The following is a 22077-nucleotide window of genomic DNA, read 5'->3' as shown; positions in this document are numbered from 1 at the left end:
GGGAAGAATGCAAGACAAGGACACAATGCTGCTCTCGTGCTTGTTTATTGCTTGTAGCTGCGAACTGATTGCATTTGTAAATTTCAACTTTGGCGACGGCCCCATTGTTGCCCAATGCAGAAACTGACAAAGAAAATGCAGCCACAGCGCAAAGAGTTAGTGTTTGGTGGTTGAAAATATGTGTACATTAAAAAGTTTTGGATCTTGAATTTAGGTCAAGAAAAATAAGAAGCAAAAACAAAAGGACAGTAAAATTCTTGAGTATGTAGAGTAGACCCTGAGATGAGGAACATTCAGGGTTTTCCGTTCTAGAAAAAAAGGTAAGTTAAGCAATTACCGTGGTAACTGCGAAACGCTCTTAAAGGGGTTGTATAATTTTTTTTTCCTACACTTAAAACTCTTTCTTGTGGTCTACATAACATGGAATGGTCAAAATTGTGCATAGATTTTGTTTTACAGACAATTTTCCAGCCGCTTTCCAACTTTGCCATTTTGTCAGCGGTTTTATTTACTTCCCGAAGTCTTCCTCCAGGCCAAACCCCCTTTGACCGCGTCTCCACCCCGTCAGCCTTGTTGTGTTTTTTTAGCGCTTCCATAGAGTCTACTGACAGATATAAGTTAGAACTATACGCTACTTTTTATTAGAAATAGCATCAGCGGAGGGTTTTAGCATACAAAGTATGAACTAGTCTGACCCACTATAAGAGGATAGCTTTGGACTGCAACTGGATAAAATTTTCGGACTCAAGCAAAGTTATTTGGGTAAACTGGTACCATATATGGAGATATCCACTGATGTGACTAAAACAAAAATACATCATTAAAGTCTCAAATTTCGTTTGAGGCACGTTTGTAAGAAGGTAAGATTGTTTTATAGATATGTCCGCCATGCCTCCATGAAAAATGGTTTGATTAAACATTTTCAGGACTTATGGGATCCCAAAAATAAGTAAAGAAAAGTTGGTTTTGCATAGTTGGATATCATATCAGTACTAGAAGTGGGGAAAAATTAGCGATTGTATCGCCATCTTTTACAATGCAGTATGGACATGGCCGTAACTACCATTGAGGACACTGGTCATTTCCTCTGTATTTGTTTTAAGTGACAAAAAGAAGATGTTATGACTGTCTTAGCTGTGTGCAGGTCTTGGCGATCCGTTTTGCGTAAAGAAGCACATGTCAAATGTAGAGCTGAAACGATTCCTTGAGTAATTCGATTACAAAATATATTCGAGGAATTTTCGCTGTCTCGAGGTGTCGTTAAGTTCAGTTTATTACGCCATTTTGCCTCGTTTAGTAGTCAAAGCTCACGTTTTGCACGGACTGTTTAGGTATTGCACAGCGTGTTTACGTCAGATCATACGCTCCCTGCACTGCACAACACCGCTCCTTTAAATTTTTCGCTGACACAACTCGCAATGGCAGACGCCGCAGAAAGCAGTGGACAAGAGCCATAGCAAAACGAGGGAACTAAGAAGCGACAAAAGTTGTCTAAGGTGTGGGAACACTTCACACTAAAATATAAGGAAAACGCAGTCGTATGGAAACATTGCAAAGTGGAGCTCGTATACCATAATAGCACAAGTTCGATGCTGCAGCACCTTTCGAGAAAGCATCCGATTGAGGGAAGTCCAGAGGCGAGGTAAGTCATCTATTATGTGTAAACGCAAAAGTTGTGTTAGTAAAATAAATCTTATTCATTATGATAACCAGGATGTGTTCTTTCACTCCCGCAAAGTCATCAAATGCCGCCAAAAGGTTTTGAAAACTAACAACGCTTCCCGAGCTGTCGTGTTCAATTAGCCTTTAATTAGTAACAACGCGAAAGGAGTTCTGCAAAGTTATTTGGGTTATTTAAGTCATGCAACCACATGCTACTTGGATACCTTGCACATGCACCCACTATAGTCTCTATACCAGTGTTTTTCAACCTTTTTTGAGGCAAGGCACATTTTTTTCATAAAAAAATCTGGAGGCACACCACCAGCAGAAAACGCTCAAAAATGAAACTCGACCAGGTCGTTGTGCCTTATTTTGAGTTTGTTGGTGTTTTCCTGTGTGTAGTGCTTTAGTTATTGTCTTGCGCTGTTATTTTGGTGTTTTCCTGTAGCAGTTTCATGTCTTGCGGCTCCAGGCTGCATATTTTTTTGTTTCTCCATTCGGGCTGCGCCCCGGGCTGATGTAACAGTTGGTTGGGGGGCGCATAATAAATGAAAATAACATAACATAATATAACCTGCTTTGTGTTAGCAAGCAAGGCTATTTACATTGTTGCTATCCTTCTTTGTGTGGACATTGTTGATTGTCATGTCATGTACAGATGTACTTTGCTGTCGTCCAGCATTCTGTTTCTGTTTACTTAGTAGCCAGTTCAGTTTTACTTTCGTTTTGCATAGCCATTGCCTTTTCCTTTCCCTTTCGTTCAGTTTTGGTTTAAGCATTACATACCTTTTTAGCTGCACGCTGCCTCCCGCTGTGGTCTGCATATTGGGATCACAACAAACCATCGTCATCTCACCCGACACATTCCGACTTTTACAAAGCAATTAGCTGGGGAGATGGAAGTCTGGGTTTCCCTGCTTAGGCTGCTGCCCCCGCGACCCAACCTCGGATAAGCGGAAGAAGATAGATGGATGGATGGGTTTGCAAAAAATATTTTTGGGACCAATTAGGTGAAGTTGCATAATTTCCCACGGCACACCAGACAATATCTCACGGCACACTAGTGTGCCGCGGCACAGTGGTTGAAAAACACTGCTGTATACCATAGGCGCCGATCTACATTTCTGCCAGTGGGTGCTCGGACGGGCGGTAAATCTGACGCTAGTGACTCACCACTGGTTGCACATTTCAAATGCAGTATTAAAGGCACTACCTAATTCACTTTTTATGTTTGATAAAATGAAAAGTGTTTTTATTGTTTTATTTTTGATACTAAGAATATAGTTTTATTTTAACTTTCTCAGAGAATGTTCATTTTGAACACATTTTATATATATGTGTTTTCATCGCAAACATGTTAGATGGAAAAATGAACATTGATTACTATTTTACATGCAAAGGATGCAATGAACTGCATTGCATTCTTAAAATTTAAAACTGTTGTTGTCATTATTAAGTGGTTTGTCTTTTTATATTGTTTATGTATTGTTGGCAGGTTGAAAACAGCTAAGCGGATTTGCGTGGAGAAACCACCATTCAAACGGCACCGTATAATAATCATCAAAAACGCACGAGAGACAAGAACTTTGTTTATGCTGTCACACCACACAGCACATAGGGCTGTGAGTGCACCTGTTTTTATTAGCACACACAAGTTGGCACAATCAACCACCGAGGCATTTCAGCTATGCATGTCAGCCTTCAATAATGAAAACAGGCGTTTAAGAAATAAAAGACAATTAGGCCAAACACAGTAATTGAGGGCACATCTTAACATGTATAATTAAACAAAAATATTTCTCCGGCCCGGCTGCACCAATTAATAATATAAATCAATTTAATAAAGTCAAAGTACAAATAAGGCAACAAGAGAAGTATCCCACACTTATCTTTTTTAAAGTAAATGTGTACAGCCGATATGGGCATCTACATCAACTATATGATTTGCCTGAGAAGCTGAACAGGACAAAAAATAAAATAAAATTAAGCAAAAATATGGTTTATTCGATTACTCGATTAATCGATCTGAATATTCGATTGAATACTCGATTTCTAAAATATTCGATAGCTGCAGCTCTAGTCAAATGTCAATTATTGGATGACAAGGCACTGGATATCACATTTTAGACCAAGCGTACTGCTGGCCACATCATGCTCTGTTATTGATAAGAATATAGTCACAAATTTCCCCCTTATGACTTTTGGTAGCTCTCGTGGCGTGCGTCATTGATCAAACAGAAGGTCGTGGGTTCGATCCTCGCTGTACAAATGTATTATACAAAAGACAAGTGTGAGATACTTCTCCTGTTGCCTTATTTGTATTTGTCTTTATTAAATGGATTTATATTATTATTTGGCGGAGCCGGGGCAGAGCAGAAAGGGATAGAAGGAGAAAAAAGGAAGACATTGCGGGGACAAGAGGGGGATAAGACAGAGCGACAACAACAACAAACAAAACTATAACAACCACCACAACAACAACAACAACAGAACAGCATCAGCAAATACGATATATACAAATATGATCGTAAAAGTGAAAGCAGAGAAGCAGTTAGTGAAGTAAATATTAACACAGAAATAACAATGAACATTATTATACTAAAAATGGAGCAATACAAATACCAATAGAAATAGCACTATTGATAACGAATAATAACAATAATTATCTTTATTATCAACAATACAATTTTTTCAAATGCAACAATACATATATGTAATGATAACTTGAAATACTTAAAGGCCTATTGAAATGACATTTTTTTTTTATTTAAACGGGGATAGCAGATCCATTCTATGTGTCATACTTGATCATTTCGCGATATTGCCATATTTTTGCTGAAAGGATTTAGTAGAGAACATCAACGATAAAGTTCGCAACTTTTGGTCGCTGATAAAAAAAGCCTTGCCTGTACCGGAAGTAGCGTGACGTCACAGGTTGAAAGGCTCCTCACATTTCCCCATTGTTTACACCAGCAGCGAGAGCGATTCGGACCGAGAAAGCGACGATTACCCCATTAATTTGAGCCAGGATGAAAGATTTGTGGATGAGGAACGTGAGAGTGAAGGACTAGAGTGCAGTGCAGGACGCATCTTTTTTCGCTCTGACCGTAACTTAGGTACAAGCTGGCTCATTGGATTCCACACTCTCTCCTTTTACTATTGTGGATCAAGGATTTGTATTTTAAACCACCTCGGATACTATATCCTCTTGAAAATGAGAGTCGAGAACGCGAAATGGACATTCACAGTGACTTTTATCTCCACGACAATACATCGGCGAAGCACTTTAGCTACGGAGCTAACGTGATAGCATCGTGCTTAACTGCAGATAGAAACAAAAGAAATAAACCCCTGACTGGAAGGATAGACAGCAAATCAACAATACTATTAAACCATGGACCTGTAAATACACGGTTAATGCTTTCCAGCCTGGCGAAGCTTAACAATGCTGTTGCTAACGACGCCATTGAAGCTAACTTAGCAACGGGACCTCACAGAGCTATGCTAAAAACATTAGCTATCCACCTACGCCAGCCAGCCCTCATCTGCTCATCAACACCCGTGCTCACCTGCGTTCCAGCGATCGATGGAGCGACGAATGACTTCACCCGATCATCCGTGCGGTCGGCGGCTAGCGTCGGATAGCGCGTCTGCTATCCAAGTCAAAGTCCTCCTGGTTGTGTTGCTGCAGCCAGCCGCTAATACGCCAATCCCACCTACAACTTTCTTCTTTGCAGTCTTCATTGTTCATTAAACAAATTGCAAAAGATTCACCAACACAGATGTCCAGAATACTGTGGAATTTTGCGATGAAAACCGAGCTTTTTGTATTGGATACAATGTGTCCGAATACTTCCGTTTCAACGATTGACGTCACGCGCATACGTCATCATACATAGACGTTTTCAACCGGAAGTTTAGCGGGAAATTTAAAATTGCACTTTATAAGTTAACCCGGCCGTATTGGCATGTGTTGCAATGTTAAGATTTCATCATTGATATATAAACTATCAGACTGCGTGGTCGGTAGTAGTGGGTTTCAGTAGGTCTTTAAGAAAGCAGATAAATGTAGGGGAAAAAAGAGAAGCAAACTGTATTAACCTTGTAGATTGTTATAGCCACAATAGGTTAAGCTTTGTCAGTGTGCCGTGAGTTACCCAGTTTCCCCTAGGGCAGGGGTGTCCAAACTTTTTCCACCATAACAAACTATATAGATTTTTTTTTTAACAATTAGGACTACTGGGGCCCGTAAAGGGTCTCAGTCATTAAAATGTTAAAAACAAGTCAAATTATTATTGCCTATTATTATATATGCCTTTTCTGTCAAAGACATCTTTGTTTTTTATAGTAAAACTGAAATATGCAGTATTTCCCCCACCGCCCAAAACATTCAGAAAGCAATGTTTGATGTGAAGTAATTGGAGCCCTGAAAAGATCAGTAATGCATGACACCATTGATTTTATTTTCATTATTATTTTTGATTAATCACAGTGAAAAGATAAATAAAATCCCACTAAATATATTTGGGATCCAAAAGGTACCCCACTCATAAAGTGATACATTTTTATTATTATTTGTTTTACTTTCAACACTTAAGTTACGAGATCAACTTCAGATTTTACAAAATCAAATCAGATTTTACGTTTGAACTATTATTTTGTTGGTTTTATGCTCTTTTGTCAAAGAAAACTTGGATGTTTTTATATGGCAACCACACAATAAATGCAATATTTTTCCACATAAAACATTTTAATGTAAAATATTTGAAGTAATTGGAGCCTTGAAGATGTCAATAATTCATTATTATTGATTTTTTGTCTTTTTTTTTTTTTTGAGCAATGGCAAAAAAAGGAAAATAAAGATAGACAAAATTAAAAAAAAAAAACAGCCAGCATGGCAGCTTTGTTTCAACATTGCAACGTTTTCTAGTTAGATTTCACCTCATTACACTTTTTTAATGTTTTTTTGATTTTTGCAATGGCATTTCCAGAATGTGTGGCGGGCCGCTAATCAATTAGCTACGGGCCGCAAATGGCCCCCGGGCCGCACTTTGGACACCCCTGCCCTAGGGAAATGTTAATTTATGTTTGACGAAACAAAGTTATATGCGTGACTGTATGTATGCATATGTGCTTGCATATGCACAGTATATGTATGTCTGTACAATGAATGTGTGTGTGCATGTACAAACTTTGAGTCTGATCCCCGCTCAAAATTGAAAATATAGCAAAGTTTATAATTTCTGTTATTCTGGAAATTGACCGAGGTAATATTATTCATATGATGCTGGGATAAACATGATTTCAGTCTTTCAAAGCGCCTCTTGCACCACCAATTGTTGACCTCAGTATTTGTCAAGTCCGAGTTACGGCCCTGAGTATGGATACTGGCTGCAGGGGCGCCGCTAGGGATTTTGGGCCCATGAAAAGAATCTTTACAGGGGCCCCCTGTATTATAATTTCATCATCATTAGGGGCCTCTCTGGGCCCCCTCCATCATGGGCCCCTAGAATCCGTCTCCTTTACACCCCCCCCCCCCCCCCCCCTTTTCGGCGCCCCTAACTGTCTGTATGGTATAGTTACAGCTTTATTGTTTATTTCCTGTTCCTGCCCATGTCACATGTGGATGTGATGTCATCACACCCCCCCAAACACAAAACCAACACAGAAACACTGAAAGGACTCGGCCAGTTTTAAAGCTTGTTTTCTTTCCCTATTAGGCACACTCCGATTGTAATAGCTCTTTGCTAGGTGTTTTATGGTGACCATGGAAGTAGGGGCCTACTATAGAAGCTGAAGTTGTTCTTCTTTTTCTAGCCAGATTGGCAGTGTCCTGCTGATGGACCAGGACACTCAATGGCTGTACCAACTCCTGACTGACGTGCAGCTGGAGAAGTTCTACCTGCGTGTCAGGGATGGCCTGAATATCACGCGAGTCGAGCACTTCGCTTATGTCAAAGAGGCCGACCTCGAGCAGATTGGGATTAGCAAACCTGGTGAGGCTCTGTGGTGCTCCATAGTGTACATTGTGTCCTAACATGTTGCAGCTAATTCCATTACATCGTATCACATCTTAAACGAGTTGCTATAGACCACAAGTGAAAAAATATAGCAATATTGCAATGTGTGGTATCGTTAGCACTTACGATACAGTTTTCAATACCAAGGCTGGAGCTAAATATCAATATTGCAATATATTGCATCGAAAATAATATAACATATGATATCGCTAGCGTCTGTATATCAATATACAATATCATGGTTGTTTATGTTTGTGATACAGGATTAATTCCTTGGGTGGCACCAAATATTGGTATCATTGTCTCTTATGATACCGTATTGATGCTAAGGGTGGTAATAATTATTTCTTAGGATACAGTATTGATATCACAATATAGTTTTTTGGTATCTGTTATTGGTATTAGTGGTGTTAGTATTGATATGGATGTTGGGACAAAATATTGACAGTAATGACACTAGCGATTGATTAATATCATTATCTATGGTATTATTGTTTCTTATGATATAATATTGATACTAGATGCATGATAATATTACAGTATGTGTTACGATGCAATATGTGTTATAGATATTGCAATGTATTGTATCATTATCTTTTATGGCACAATATCGATACCATAGGTGAAAAATAATTATATCACTATGTCAGATATTCACTTACAATATACATGATCCCAAGGGTGAGGCAAAATATCAATATCGCAACACACAGTATTATTCCATCAGCTATTGATACCACAGTTAGACCAAAATATCAACATCCTCATGTATTGTTCTGTTAGCTCCTATGGTACTGGGACACATATTGATACATGTTCATCACTTATGATGCAAAGACAAAATGTTGATAACAGGATATCAATCAAATCACATTAGTATTGTTTCATCTTTTGTTTTTCTTTTTTAAGCACAAAGACGATTATGGGATGCTCTGAAACGCTACAAGACCTCACGAATGCGGTCGTGGATGCCAAAGGTACGAAATGTTGTCCACCAACCTACTGGTTGCTAGGCAGGTTACATGGGACTCTGTTGAAATTTTACAAAAAATAATATCAAATATAAAAAAGTATATAAACGCAACACTTGTATTTTTGCTCCCTTCTTTCAGGAGTTAAAGTCAAAGATCTAAATATGTACCATATACTCAATTCCATATCTGTGTAAATTTGTTAGTGTACCAAAATAATCAAACCGCCTCACAAGTGGGGCATATCAAGATGCTGATTCCTTTTGCACAGATATGCCGTTGGCTGGACACTATAAAATTGTGCAGTTTTGTACTGTATGATGGTGGGGATTTCGAGGGGTCAGAAAACTTGTCAGTATCTGGTGTGACCACCATTTGCCTCAGATTCTATATGTGCTGTTCCAAAGATTCACAAGCATGCTCCGTGGGTGACATGTCCATTGAGTATTCTGGCCATGCAAGAACTGGGATGTTTTCAGCTTCCAGGAGATGTGTACATATACTTGCAACATGGGACTGTGCGTTATCATGTCGCAACATGAATCATGGATCCCGGGATCTTGTCGCGGTATGCCATCAATAAGATGCACCTGTGTTTGTTATCCTTAACACACGCCTGTCTATACCATACCAGCTATAACCCAACCACGGACCACTCGATCCACAACGTTGACATCAGCTTGACGCTTGATGTGGTGGTCCTGGGCTGGTGTGGTGACATGTGGTCTGCAGTTGTAAGGCTGGTTGAATGTACCTTTTAAAATACATCTTTGGAGAAGGCTTATGGAACAGATGTGAACATTCATGGCCAACGTCTCTGGTGGACATTCTTGCAGTCAGCATTCCACATTTACAACATCTGTGGTATTGTGCTGAACATTTTGTGGTGCCCTTTTATAGTGTCGAGCCTAAGGTTAAGGGTGCAACGATATTTAGACATTCTCGACAAACGTCGACAATAAAATTTGTCGCCAACAATTATATTTGTCCACAATAGTCGTGACGTGATCACCATACTTGCCAACCTTGAGACCTCCGAATTCGGGAGATTGGGGGTTTGGGGGGTGGGTGGGGCCGGGGGGCGGTGTTAAGGGGGGAGGAGTATATTTATAGCTAGAATTCACTGAAATTAAAGTATTTCTTATATATATATGTAGTACAGTACACAGTAATGAAAACACAGTTGTTCTAGTAACTGTACTGTACTTGCTGCTTACTTAAAAAAAAAAAAAAAACACTTATCTTTCACTATTTGAGTAGCCTTTGTTCTGCCATTTGAGTACTGGCGAGCGATCTCTGAATCCGGGAACATATCCTTCACGGATTTGTTGAAAACATCCGCAAATGAGAACGGGATGTTGCTTGCAAGGTGGCCCATAATACTGCGTTGCCACCGCCTTGTGATTCTTGGCCGTTCATGAGTGACTATATCCATTCGGCCACAGTGTGATGGGTTATAGATAAACCTATGGATAACGGAGACATATATAATAGTCTCCTTTTCAGGTGAGAGAACGCTAAAGGCAGTGCCTTTAAGGCACGCCCCCAATATTGTTTGTCCGGCTGGAAATTTTGGACATTACTACTTGCTGTAGTTTTGAAGCAATGCATGATGGGAATCCGGATGTTGTGTGTCAGTGTATTAACGTGCCGGCTGGAATAAACACACGATGAGAAATAGCTCCGTGCCTGCCTACTTTATGGGTTATAGATAAACCTATGGATAACGGAGACATATATAATAGTCTCCTTTTCAGGTGAGAGAGGACGCTAAAGGCAATGCCTTTAAGGCACTCCCCCAATATAGTTGTCCGGCTGGAAATCGGGAGAAATTCGGGAGAATGGTTGTCCCGGGAGATTTTCGGGAGAGGCACTGAAATTCGGAAGTCTCCCGGAAAATTCGGGAGGGTTGGCAAGTAAGATAATCACGCCACCATTTGCAAAAGCATTGCCTATAATTGTACAAGACGTGAATACCTTGCTCATTTTGCAGGCTGACCTTATCTTTTATGGCAGCACATCTGTGCATTTAAAGCGAAGGTTTTATTTGTATTTTTTATTATTATTATTTTTTCTCACTGGCACTCACCGAGGGCGGACGCTCCCCTTTCCTCTCCCTTATCTCTCCTGCTTGCTTCTTTGTCTTGTCTTATCTTAACTTTCTTGTTGCCTCTTTTTGCACTGCTCTCCAAATCTAAACATTGGAACTAATTAACTGGCCTCAACGGAATTGGCAAGATCTTGGGTTTGGGGTAATCTGCTTGTCTTGACAAAGCGGTTGTTGCTGCACACACAACGGACTCTTGGGAGGAGAAGGAGTGCCGCGTGCCTGGCGACCCTTTCAGTCGAGGACGTAAAGATATCCACTTATTCGGAATTATGACAACAGGACATCTGCTGATTGGAGTAAGCGTTGCTCTGGTTTGTCAACAAATTGGAAGATGCTGGCAGTCTTCAAAGTACCCCAAAGCTGCCACAAATGATTGGAGGATGCGGGCAGAACTGTGGACACTTTGTGATTTGGATAACATGCCGTGCAGGATGAATTTGAGGACCAGCAATAGACAATTTAGAGTGAAAAGCAAATTTTATTTTCACTCGCACACAAAACATTCTAACTTGGATTGTTTCCCTGGGTCGAGACTCTCCCAAAGGACAGTGCAGCGAAGACACAACAAACTCCCTTCTTGTCTCTCATGGACACACACCTGTTTTTGTTGACTTTGGACTGACTGGCGGCTGCGACAACACCAACGCCGTGGAACAGAGACACGCGGCAGGCTTACACACACACATGCATCCATGATAGATATACGCCACACACACATACCCCAACCCCCATCCAGAGTTCTTGATGCAAATCCCTTAGGGGTGATGGATGGCTGGGCAGCGCCTGAAGAGCTGCAGCCTGCCACGGTAGCCCCCACTCCCTCCCCTCTGTTGCAAGTCTCCAGTTGTATGTTGTAATATGTATATGTGCTTTGCTATGGAGTTTTTTTCCCACTCCAGACTAGGCCCCCTTAGGAGCCCAGTCTAGATTGGTTTTTTTTCCTCATCCTCCCCCAGCGTTGACCTTTTTCCCATCTTTTACGGGGTGCTTTGTGGCGACCCATCAGCGTTCCTGTTCTGTAACCCTGTACACTGTTTGTTTGTCTAATCTTGAACGGGTTTGTGCTGAAAACAAAGTTTCGTTGTACTTGTGCAATGACAAAAAAGAGCTACCTACCTACCTACCTACCATGATGTCGGACGTCTGGAGGTAGGACACGGACTGAACCTCTACTAGCAAACAAGTGTGAGATGAAGTTGTGTAAAAATTTACTTTAACTATCATTTTAGCCAAAGTCAGCCAGCTAAACTTTGTCTGCATCAACTGAAGTAGTTTTTAAAGTAGTGTAGTAAAAAAAGACACAATAACAATTACGAAGTTTGAGTGTGAATGTTTTCTGTCTATCTGTGTTGGCCCTGTGTTGAGGTGGCGACTTGTCCAGGGTGTACCCCGCCTTCCGCCCGAATGCAGCTGAGATAGGATCCAGCACCCCCCGCGACCCCAAAAGGGACAAGCGGTAGAAAATGGATGGATGGATGGAGTCTATTAAGAGTGCTAAAGCTGCCAAGAGTTAATCAATAGTCAATGTATCAATGAGCAGCTTTTCAAACACCACAAAATGCTCCTCTTTTAAAAAAAAGTTAAATTTGGTATTTTGTTGTTATTGCTGCTATTTTAACTGGGCGGGTTTCATACATAAACAAGGTTAATTGTTTTTTTATCACTTTGCCTTTCCCGTCTTTTAAATGGACAACATATTAATAGTCAGTTTTGTAACAGCTGAATGAGCAGCACAGTTACAGTATAAAAACATATCTATGAATGAATTAGTCATCTTTGTTGTCCGTAAGCACATGTCTAAAATAACTTAAGCTGCATTTAAAAGTCGATGGAAAAATTAGAGCCATTAAATAGGTGTACGCTTTAAAATCCGACTAGTCGTTAGTTGCAGCCCTAGCCTATAACCACGTACTATAACCACGTACACCACACTTGTGAGGTGGACAGATTCTTTCGACAAAGGGGAAGTGATCACTAACACAGATTTAGACAGATTTGTGAACAATAAGCTTTTTGTCTACATCCATACAACAAGTTTTACATCTTTGTCTTTGACTCATGAATAATGGGAGCAAAAACAAAAGTGTCGCGTTTATATTGTTTTGTTGAGTGTATGCATTTGAAATCCAGTTTATGGCGCTAAATAGCAACACACTCACCCGATCTTGTTCAAAACAATCAATGAACAAAATGTGTGAATAGTTTGGGAGAGAAGTGCTATTACTTTTCTCAGCCTTAAAGGGGCCCTATTATGCAAAACCAACTTTTCTACCTGTTTTTGTGTATTTGGGATTTCCATAAATCCCGAAAATTTGAAATCAAATCATGGAGGGACGGCGGAGACGTTTATAAAACAATCTTGCCTTCCTTCATACCTCCTCCAAATGAGCTGTTTGAAATTTTAGACTCCAGTGGCGTATTTTTCTTTTAATTACGTGAGAGGATTTCTCCGCATAATCAGAATTTTTATGAATCCAAGGTGGTGGCTTGTGAAGAAATGAAGATGGCATAGCTACAAACCCTAGCATCTACAATATGGTATGCTGTGATCATACATAAGTTTTCCATTCACACAGGCTCCCAGCGGACGAGGTCCAGATGGAGGGGAGCAGTGGAGCAGCTCTGGTCCTGCCCAGATCCAGGAAGGCAGCAGCCGGGCCTTGCCCAGTTTAATCCAGGATAGTGAGCTGGTTCTGGGAGAGAAATTGGGCTCCGGGTCCTTTGGTGTGGTGAAAAGGGGAGAGTGGCATACACCTACTGGAAAAATCGTAAGAAACATGACAGTATTTTGATATGATGCAGTATTTTTATATTAAAGTGCGTAAAATACGACGAACTGGAAGATAGCAAGCAGTGGGAAGATTTTAATTATTTTTGTCTACACTCTAGTATTCATGTTAGAATGATCCACAAGCCTGCAGCTAGGTGGCATCAGTTTAAATCCAATCAATAGGTTCCCTGTTCTACCCAGTAAAAGTACAAAACCCAAAACCCGTGGAGTTGGCACATTGTGTAAATGGTAAATAAAAACAGAATATAATGATTTGCAAATCCTTTTCAACTGGTATTCAATTGAATAGACTGCAAAGACAAGATATTTAATGTTCGAACTGAGAAACTAAATTAATTTTTTTGCAAATAATCATTAACTTAGAATTTAATGGCAGCAACACATTGCAAAAGAGGGGCATTTTTACCAATGTGTTACATGGCCTATCCTTTTATCAACACGCAGTAAATGATTGGGAACTGAGGAGACCAATTTTTGAAGCTTTCTCAGGTGGAATTCTTTCCCATTCTTGCTTGATGTACAGCTTAAGTTGTTCAACAGTTGTGGTATTTTACGCTTCATAATGCGCCACACATTTTCAATGGGAGACAGGTCTGGAAAACAGGCAGGCCAGTCTAGTACATGCACTCTTTTACTATGAAGCCACGCTGTTGTAACACGTGCAGAATGTGGCTTGGCATTGTCTTGCTGAAATAAGCAGGGGTGTCCATGAAAAAGACGTTGCTTGGATGGCAACATATGTTGCTCCAAAACCTGTATGTACCTTTCAGCATTAATGGTGCCTTTACAGATGTGTAAGTTACCCATGCCTTGGGCACTAATACACCCCCATACCATCACAGATGCTGGCTTTTGAACTTTGCTCCTATAACAGTCCAGATGGTTCTTTTCCTCTTTGGTCCAGAGGACACAACGTCCACAGTTTCCAAAAACAATTTGAAATGTGGACTCGTAAGACCACAGAACACTTTTCCACTTTGCATCATACCATCTTAGATGAGCTCGGGCCCAGCGAAGCCGGCGGCGTTTCTGGGTGTTGTTGATAAATGGCTTTCGCTTTGCATAGTAGCGTTTTAACTTGCACTTACAGATGTAGCGATGAACTGTAGTTACTGACAGTGGTTTTCTGAAGTGTTCCTGAGCCCATGTGGTGATATCCTTTACACACTGATGTCAGGTTTTGATGCAGTCGAGGCATCGAAGGTCACGGACTTGCCACTTACGTGCAGTGATTTCTCCAGATTCTCTGAACTTTTTGATGATATTACGGACCTTCGATGGTGAAATCCTTAAATTCCTTGCAACAGCTCGTTGAGAAATGTTGTTCTTATACTGTTCGACAAATTGCTCACACATTTGTTGACAAAGTGGTGACCCTCGCCCCATCCTTGTTTGTGAACGACTGAGCATTTCATGGAAGCTGCCTTTATACCCAATCATGGCACCCACCTGTTCCTAGTTAGCCTGTTCACCTGTGGGATGGTCCAAATAAGTGTTTGATTAGCATTCCTCAACCCAAAACCTCACTGGTTTTGGGTTTTGTACTAAGTACACAGAAACAGAGAGCTAACGAAGGCAGAGAAATTGAGAATTTTTGTGAAAAATGGAGTCGTCGTCAGTAGCATAACATAATGTCACACACACGGCTAAATAGATAAATATTGTCAAGTTTTCTCTAGTAACTCAATTCAGGGAGGTTGTGGTAAAACTTCAGTTCCCTCTAAGGTGCGCGTCTGTGCAATTGCGCACTGCTCACGCGTCCTCTGCGCACGGCAAATCTATGCCACGCACAAAATCAAATTTAAAAAAATAAGCGCATCACAATTTTGAAAGTAACTGACGACAAGCGGCCACAACAGAGAAAACCGTTTTCGTCCTCGCTGTTCAATTATTGTAACGTCTGTCGAGACGTGTTAAGGACGACATGAATTCCATCAATCACTTTATTGAGCAAAACTCTTTACTGTCGGCCATAAACACATGACCAAAAACATTGGTAAAAAAATTATATCCTGCAAAACTGGTCACTTTCTGCCGTACAAACCAGACCAAAACCAACTTTGTCATCTGTCACATCAACAGCAGCCGCTCGCACTTTCTCACTTGCGCCAACACATGCACATATGGCACTTAGCCAGTGATGCATTTACAGCCACACAAAAAGTCGGAGAACTCCAACACCACACATAATGTGTAATTCCAGGTCGTTACACTATGATTTACCAATCAAATGTGTGCTAATCATACTTGCCAACCTTGAGACCTCCGAATTCGGGAGATTTGGAGGGGGGGTTGAGGTGGGCGGGGTTAATGGGGGGGAGGAGTATATTTATAGCTAGAATTCACTGAAATTCAAGTATTTCTTATATATATATATATATATATATATATATATATATATATATATATATATATATATATATATATGTATATATGTATATATATATATATATATATATATATATATATATATGTATATATGTATATATATATATATATATATATATATATATATATATATATATATATATATACATACCGGTATATATATATGTATAGATATATGTATAGATATAATATATATCTATACGTATAGATATATATAAATAAAATAAATACTTGAATTTAAGTGTTCATTAATTTACACATATACACACTCCTCTACTCATTGTTGTATTTGAAAGTGCAATGCTTTGCAGCCAGTAGCACAGCCTTTGAAGGAGCATAGGTATGGGCAACATCTGTGAAAATTAATTTGCAGGAAAGGAGTGAGTTTAGGGTTGAATTGTCCATCCTCATTCTATTCTCTGTCACTCGTCGTCGCCATGACTGCCTCTTCTCCGTTCTTCTGCTTCGTCTCCTTGTTGTGTGTAGAGTTGTGCACTCTCCAAAAGCCGTAGATGTTATAACGTGACTGGGCCGGCACGCTGTTTATATGAAGGAAAAGCGGACGTGACGACAGGCTGTCCTCACTCAGGTCCGCACGGACCTGGAGGGGGCGTGCCTTAAGTCCGGCTGGAAATCGGGAGAATTTTGGGAGAATGGTTGTCCCGGGAGATTTTCGGGAGAGGCACTGAAATTTGGAAGTCTCCCGGAAAATTCGGTAGGGTTGGCGAGTATGGTGCTAATCCTGAAATGCTGTTACTATATTAAAGAAATAATAATAAAAACTAATGTTTTACAAAAAGAAAGTTACATGATTGTACACATGATCCCATACGAACATCTCATTGTGCAACATGTGAATGTTTTAATGGGAACGAAATGCAATGTCTGAAAGGTGTACAAATTATTTCCAAAGCAGGACCTCCACCCAGACATACAATACTAGTCCGCAGCTCAAGAAAAACAATATTTTTTGTTATTGTCATTGTAAGTGACCCAAAACACTTATATTAGAAAATAATCTCATGGACTGGAATGGACTGAATGGAATGGACTGCTGTCATTTGATTATAATAATAAAACATTTAACTTGTTATTTAGTCAGCCTTGGGACAGGTGTGCTGCTGGTGTGGCCACAGTGTGCACGTCTGATGTTGCTCACATGTGCTCCACTGAATGCTCAAGGAGTTTTTGCGTTTTCTCACACACGTGAAAAATCAGAGGGAACATTGGTCATGACAGCAAATCATTGAGAACCACTGGACTAAATTTTCTTTACAAAATATTTTGATATTTTTTGGGAAGCAGTTTAACGGCGAAATTAGGGTAAAACAAAGTATGGATAACAGATATTACAATTTATGGTATCATTCTCTATTGCAATACTGTATTAATGCCAGAGGAAGGACAAATATTTAAATTGTGATTAGGGATGTCCGATAATATCGGACCGCCGATATTATCGGCCGATAAATGCGTTAAAAAGTAATATCGGAAATTATCGGTATCGGTTTCAAGATTATCGGTATCAGTTTCCAAAAGTAAAATGTGTGACTGTCTAAAACGCCGCTGTGTACACGGACGCAGGAAGATGTACAGAGCGCCAATTAATCCTTGAAGGCGCTGCCTTTACGTACTGGCCCAGTCACATACTATCTACGGCTTGACACACGCACTTGCGAATGCAAGCATACTTGACCAACAGCTATACAGGTCACACTGAGGCTGGCCGTATAAACAACTTTAACACTGTAACAAATATGCGCCACACTGTGAACCCACACCAAACAAGAATGACAAACACATTTCGGGAGAACATCCGCACCGTAACACAACATAAACACAACAGAACAAATACCCAGAACCCCTTGCAGATGCTTGTTTTCATTCAGAAAAATCTACCTCTCACACGTGATGACATGGAGAAACTTTAAAGGACGGCTGTGTTATCTACTAGTCTAGACTAAAGCAGTTTTTTATTTTTGTGCCTTTCTTGTTTTTATTTGCACATTTTTGTTACTCATACGAATACGTTAAGAACAGGGCAGATTGAGCCCAGTTTATAGTATACTTTGGACTGAAGCTGTGTGCCTTCATTGTTTTTGTAGATGTTGTTTTGAGGCATGTTTAAAAAAAAAAAAAAAGCACTTTGTGAAAGTCAAAGTACAGTGTTTCCCATAGTTGTAGTGGGTATCAGGATTATTTCAGGGAGAGCATGTCCCACATTCCAAGCTGCTGTTTTGAGGCATATTAAAAAAATAATGCACTTTGTGACTACAATGATAAATATGGCAGTGCCATGTTGGCACTTTTTCCATAACTTGAGTTGATTTATTTTGGAAAACCTTGTTACATTGTTTAATGCATCCAGCGGGGCATCACAACAAAATTAGGCATAATAATGTGTTAATTCCACGACTATATATATCGGTAACGGTTGATATCGGTATCGGTAATTAAGAGTTGGAAAATATCGGAATATCGGCAAAAAAGCCATTATCGGACATCCCTAATTGTGATGTATGTTATTGTTATCTTTAACAATACAGTATTAGTACTAGGGGTAGAACAAAATGTCGGTCTTCGGTTAAAAATAATGTTATTATGTTTTAAAATGCAATATGATACCAGGTTTGGGACAAAATGTCAATATAACGATGCATCGTGTCGTTTGCTCCTACAACAGTGTTTTCACTGATGTCACAGTTCTGGTCAGAACTTGGATGTTGTGATGTCTTGGAAGACAAACCTTTGTCAAAAGTGAAAAGAGCAATGATTAAAATCTGGGACAAGTTAACTTTTTTTTACTAGCGACATCTGATCTTTATACCCACTAGTTTCTTCTATAATGACAAATAGCAGTCAGTATAAGCAATCAAGTACAAATGTATTTGTTTCTATAATTTCAGGTCATCTAAGCATCATTGAGAACTACTTTTTTCCAAGCGTATACAGCAACTTACATTAAAAGCTATAAATGTAGTCTGCTTGTAGCAGACTACTGGGTGAAGGACTTGAAAGCAAGGACGATTATGAACCCTATCTTGTAATGACTAATCCTGTTTTATTATCAATCGTTTTTGCAAACAATTCACAATTGCAAATGTAATTGATGTGAAATACAAAACCCAAAACCAGTGAAGTTGGCACGTTGTGTAAAATGTAAATAAAAACAAAATACAATAATTTGCAAATCCTTTTCAACTTATATTCAATTGAATAGACTGCAAAGACAAGATATGTAATGTTCGAACTGGTAAACTTTATTTTTTTCAAATATTAGCTCATTTGGAATTTGATGCCTGCAACATGTTTAAAAAAAGCTGTCACAAGTGGCAAAGAAGACTGATAAAGTTAAGGAATGCTCATCAAACACTTATTTGGAACATCCCACAGATGAACAGGATAATTGGGAACAGGTGGGTGCCATGATTGGGTATAAAAGCAGCTTCCATGAAATGCTCAGTCATTCACAAACAAGGATGGGGCAAGGGTCACCACTTTGTGAACAAATGAGCAAATTATCCGACAGTTTAAGAACAACATTTCTCAATGAGCTATTGCAAGGAATTTAGGGATTTCACCATCTACGGTTTGTAATGTCATCAAAAGGTTCAGAGAACCTGGAGAAATCACTGCATGTAAGTGGCAATGCCCGAGACCTTTGATCCCTCAGGCGGTACTGCATCAAAAACTGACATCAGTCTGTAAAGGATATCACCGCATGGGCTCAGGAACACTTCAGAAAACCACTATCAGTAACTACAGTTTGTCACTACATCTGTAAGTGCAGGTTAAAACTCTACTGTGCAAAGCGAAAGCCTTTTATCAACAACACCCAGAAACGCCACCTGCTTCACTGGACCCGAGCTCATCTGAGATGGTCTGATGCAAAGTGGAAAAGTGTTCTGTGGTCTGTCGAGTCCACATTTCAAATTGTTTTTGGAAACTGTGGACGTTGTGTCCTCCGGACCAAAGAGGAAAAGAACCATCCGGATTGTTATAGGCGCAAAGTTCAAAAGCCAGCATCTGTGATGGTATGGGGGTGTATTAGTGCCCAAGGCATGGGTAACTTACACATCTGTGAAGGCACCATTAATGCTGAAAGGTACATACAGGTTTTGAATGTTATAATAAAAAAACATGCATTTTCTATTCTTTCTCCCTCAGCTTCCTGTGGCAGTAAAGTCCCTACGTAGCAGCATGAGCAAGCAGACGGATATGTTAACAGACTTCCTGTTAGAAGTGACCACCATGCAGTCGCTAGACCACCCACACATTATTCGACTGTACGGTGTGGTGCTTACCCAGCCCCTCAAAATGGTAGGACTGCCCATCCAAACCCCATTTTGCATGCAACATACATAAAGCTGGTTTATACCGTTTCCAGGTCACAGAACTAGCCCCCTTGGGTTCGCTATACGACACACTACGCTTGCGTCAGTTCGAGTACCCGCTGCTGCGCATGTGGCTCTTTGCCACACAAATTGCGGCGGGTATGGACTACCTAGAGACCCGCCGCTTCATTCACAGGGACCTGGCAGCCAGGAATGTTCTTTTGGCTTCCAAAGAGATGGTCAAGATCGGCGATTTCGGCCTGATGAGGGGCCTGAGTCAAGAAGTGGACCACTACATCATGTCAGCGCATAGACGGATCCCGTTTGCATGGTAAGGACTGTGTTACTGTGTCACTCCTGGGCACACCCTTAAAACTAGGGGCAAGGCGGCGGTCACCACTATGCACAGATGTGTACATCTGTGCATACATGCCAAAGTTAACTAATAATAATAATGTCAAAAATTTAGGGCCCTGGGTGACCGCCCCTGCTTCCTGGACTCCACGCATTGTACCATCAGCTAACTTTGACATTAAGTGGGAGATGCCTGCTTCTGTTTCCCGTTGGAAATATGGCTGCACTGTTAATGTGAGTGTTGTTGTTTTTACCTGAACTGCTTTTAACAAATAGAAAGCAGCACTTGAAAGAGCCAAAGTGCTACAAACATATACAGCCACACCTGTATGGACTCAGCACAAAAGCAGATAGGCTACAAGGGGAACTGTTGACTCCTTGTTAGTTGGTAAAACACAACTTGGGAAAAAAAAAACATGACTATGTGTAGAGTGTGGGCAGTGCTGTTAAGTTTTTCTGTTTAAATGAGGGGAGAATGCAGAAACTTTGAGGCATGGTGCAGCTGACCTGATGATAAAGTAGTTTGAGAATGTTTCTGTATTATTGATTTTGTATTATTCATATATTCAAACTATTGTATGTAAAGTCCTACTTAAGGTTAAATTCAATTCAAGAACTAGATGAGGCAATTTCTGAAGGAATTGCGTGTGAATGCTCCAATGCTGAATTTGGACTGAAATGCCGATTGAATGGTTTGAATGTTGAAGAGTTTGAATTCCCTGGAAAACCGGAATTTGGTTTGGAACTTGGGAATGTGTTAGTTTGAAGGTCCAGGATGAGTGGAATGTGTTGAAGTTGGAATGGTTTGAAAGGGTAAAAAATAGTGGGAATTGTGCAATTTGGAAAAACGGCCCATTCATGGGAACTTGCTGGAGATTTTTTTTTTTTTAAATGATTAGGAGCATGAATGTCCTGAATGAGCTGAATTGGTTGGTGTTGGAATTGTTTAAATCGGTCAAGAAATGTTGAATTAGTAAGTTTTTTAATTGAAAAATTGTATTTCGGGAAAACCGGAATTTTTCTAATTCTTAAACCAACTTGTTTTTTTCTCCTGAGGAATGTTTTGACAGTGGAACGGTTGAAATGGTTTAAAAAATATGAAAGGAGTCCATCCATCCTTCCATTTTCTACCGCGTGTCCCTTTCGGGGTCGCGGGGGCGCTGGAGCCTATCTCAGCTGCATTCATCGCACTAAAAAAGTTGGAAATATGTTTAGAAAAAAACAGGAATTCCTGAAAATTTGTTGAACGTGGAAAAAGGGTTGTTTGAATTTCCAGGATGAATTGAATGTGTCTAAGGCAGACCTGGGCATTCTGCGGCCCGCGGGCCACATCCGGTCCATTGTGCGTCCCTGTCCGGCCCGCGTGAGGCCAATCATAAATTACAAAATACATTTTAAAAAGTATCTATGTCGAGTGTGCAATGCAACGGTGCTGCTTTTGTTTTGA

At 40.1% G+C, this 22077-nt stretch overlaps 1 protein-coding gene across 2 annotated transcripts in view; it reads left to right on the top strand.

Moving 5' to 3' along the window:
- The window catches only part of tnk1 (tyrosine kinase, non-receptor, 1), a 65269-nt gene that overhangs the window by 15272 nt on the left and 27920 nt on the right, over window positions 1–22077 (top strand). Inside the window, exons 2-6 of one of the 2 annotated variants that reach the window (XM_062066188.1) lie at window positions 7484–7658; window positions 8592–8659; window positions 13340–13531; window positions 20110–20262; window positions 20330–20607. In XM_062066188.1, coding sequence (XP_061922172.1) covers window positions 7502–7658; window positions 8592–8659; window positions 13340–13531; window positions 20110–20262; window positions 20330–20607 — 848 coding nt within the window. In that variant the 5' untranslated portion in view covers window positions 7484–7501. Of the gene's footprint in view, window positions 1–7479; window positions 7659–8591; window positions 8660–13339; window positions 13532–20109; window positions 20263–20329; window positions 20608–22077 lie in introns of both variants that reach the window. The other variant, XM_062066187.1, reaches the window with a different exon arrangement.

This window comes from Entelurus aequoreus, linkage group LG12 (genome assembly GCF_033978785.1).
Source record: "Entelurus aequoreus isolate RoL-2023_Sb linkage group LG12, RoL_Eaeq_v1.1, whole genome shotgun sequence".
In the NCBI taxonomy this organism is placed as follows: domain Eukaryota; kingdom Metazoa; phylum Chordata; class Actinopteri; order Syngnathiformes; family Syngnathidae; genus Entelurus; species Entelurus aequoreus.
Note: the sequence above shows the minus strand (reverse complement) of the source record. Positions and strands in the feature narration are given on the sequence as shown.